Raw genomic sequence first — 2,439 nt, forward strand, 5'->3', positions numbered from 1 at the left:
ATGAATGGATGAACAGAACCTCAAACCTGTAGGTCTTATTTTCCCTCCTCTCTTTCAGTCATCGTCTCTAATCTCTGTATTATTTCCCATAATGCTCCTGGTCTGTGTTTAATCCCTCCTGACCCTGTTGGAGGAGGAGCAGAGGGAGGAGAAACACTCAGCTGATCTCAGCTGCAGAGATCACACAACCAAACTGGGATTCTGGATTATTTCTTTCATCTGGACTCATGGATTAAATCATTCTGCTCTCTACTTCTTTTTATTTTTATCTTTCTATCTATATTTTTATAACGTCACAAGGAAGAAAAATCATAATTTAGCTGCTGTTGTAGTCTTTAACATGGATGGTGCGTTCAGGTGCAGGTAGGAAGGGTTGTAAACAGGATTATATTCAGACTACAGAACCAAAACTTCAGTTTGTTTTATTATAAAACTCTTTATTCTGCTGGGATTTAATCATTTTAGAGACTTTTTTTATGTTTTTAATGTGATGGTTTTGAAAAGCAAACAGAAAAAGGATCTGACAGTAAATTAAATTAAAATAAAAAGTAGCAGGAAGCAGAGCAGACGTCATTTCTATCAGAATATTAAGAGTTTATCTTTAATTTTCTGGGATTGATTAGATTATTTATAATTTTATCATTAAATTATTACATTTAGTTCCTGGATTTAACAGATGGGAAGGGAAACATTTTCAAATAAACACCTTAAAGAGCAGAAGTCGTGATGCAGAGAGCGATGGCGTCCTTCACCGAGTGTCTCCGTCCACCTGGAGACAACAGCTCCGCCTCTGGACAGGTAGAGAATCACACAGGAAGTAAATAAAACTTTTTACAAATTTGTCTTCAACACCTGTTTAATTTACATATTTAATATTTAAATCAGAGTTTCTCGTTCAGCTGAACTTATTTCTTATTTTTGAGTTAATTTAAAAAAAAAAGAAACTAGCTGATCTTTTCTGTGTATGTTGTTTGGAATTGAATGAATGAATGAATGAATGAATGAATGAATGAATGAATGAATGAATGAATGAATGGAATAAAAACAGATTTAAATGTAAGGAGAGTTTTCCCCCTCAGCTGTTTGTGTGAATGTTTGACGAGGATCAGCTCGTAATCCTTTTAAAGCTTCTTGTTTTGATTGAGAAAGATCAGCTCGGCGTGTGTTCACACGTCAAACTGTTGCACAAAATGTTTAGCTGCAAGCCAGGAAATGTGTGTGTTTGTTAGAAATACAAACTTGTGTGTTTGGAAATCAGCTCCAACACATCTGCAAGAAGTTTGCAAACCTTCCTAAAATGACCAAACTGCATTTATGAACTGAAATCAGCCGAAACGTGTAAAAATATTTTAAAGTATCAAACATTTTGACAATAATTGTGGTTTTGAAGTTCACTCTGAGCATCTGGATGTTTTTATCTGTGTTCAGTTTATTTTGATCTCCGTTCTGCTCCCGATGCTTTTTAACTCGTGGMGTTAATCCTCCCTGCTTCTGTGTTTCTGGTTTATGGGTTTGACCCGGTTCTGGTGTATCTGTATCAACATTTGTGAGGTGTTTGCTGGAGTTAAAGTACCCCWGACATTAAATGTTTRTAATAAATATGAAAGCGTTTTTGGAAAGATAACATTAATAACATGTTGTGAACAATAATTCACGCCGCTTAAATGAACAGTTGTTGAGATATTGGCATGAGAAGAAACAGGAAGTGATGTCAAAGGGGAGTGTCTGCATGTAAACAGAGCGTTGTTAGAATAACTAACAACACAGACTTTATCTGAGCCGAGTTCAGAAGAAAATATGTCATGTGGTTAAAATCATGTATTATGTCAAGTTTCAATGTTTCATTGACTTTTTGTATTTGAAGGACATGCACGTCCAGGTATTTTAATTCACTTTAATTTGTTTTAATAAAAACAAACAGGTTTGATAAAGCCAAACTCCCACAAACAAACAAACAAACACAAACGCTCATTATGTCCCATTCTATGGGATGATATGAGGGCCAAAATTAAGACTATTGCACAACCAGTGGTTCCTACCTCCTTGTAGCAGGAGGCTATATCTATTCCTAACCAGTTATTGATCTGATTAATGATAGGCTGACACTGCTAACTGAGCAGCTGGTGCTGGTAACTGAGAAGGAGACTATTCATTTGTGTTAGGAAAGGCTGGCGACTAGCATGGATAAACTTTTGCTTGCTTTGAATAGGATAGTAAGCATGGATAAGCTGGCATTAGCGTTGAAGAGGCTAGCGACTAGCATGGATAAGCTGGCATTAGCATTGAAGAGGCTAGCGACTAGCATGGATAAGCTGCATTAGCATTGGAAAGGCTAGCGACTAATATGGATAAGCTGACATTAGCATTGGAGAGGCTAGTTATTAGCATGGATAAGCTGCATTAGCATTGGAGAGGCTAGCGACTAGCATGGATAAGCTG

General features: G+C 36.7%; 1 protein-coding gene across 1 annotated transcript in view; it reads left to right on the forward strand.

Annotated features, from left to right (window-relative positions):
- LOC106527572 (type II inositol 3,4-bisphosphate 4-phosphatase) overlaps positions 1 to 2,439 on the forward strand; it is a gene marked incomplete at its 5' end in the record, with an annotated part of 30,245 nt that continues 27,806 nt past the window's right edge. The window contains 1 exon segment of the mRNA XM_014022494.1: positions 1 to 798. Within this exon segment, the coding sequence (XP_013877948.1) occupies positions 727 to 798 (72 nt within the window).

Source organism: Austrofundulus limnaeus, unplaced genomic scaffold, assembly GCF_001266775.1.
Source record: "Austrofundulus limnaeus strain Quisiro unplaced genomic scaffold, Austrofundulus_limnaeus-1.0 Scaffold332, whole genome shotgun sequence".
In the NCBI taxonomy this organism is placed as follows: Eukaryota; Metazoa; Chordata; class Actinopteri; order Cyprinodontiformes; family Rivulidae; genus Austrofundulus; species Austrofundulus limnaeus.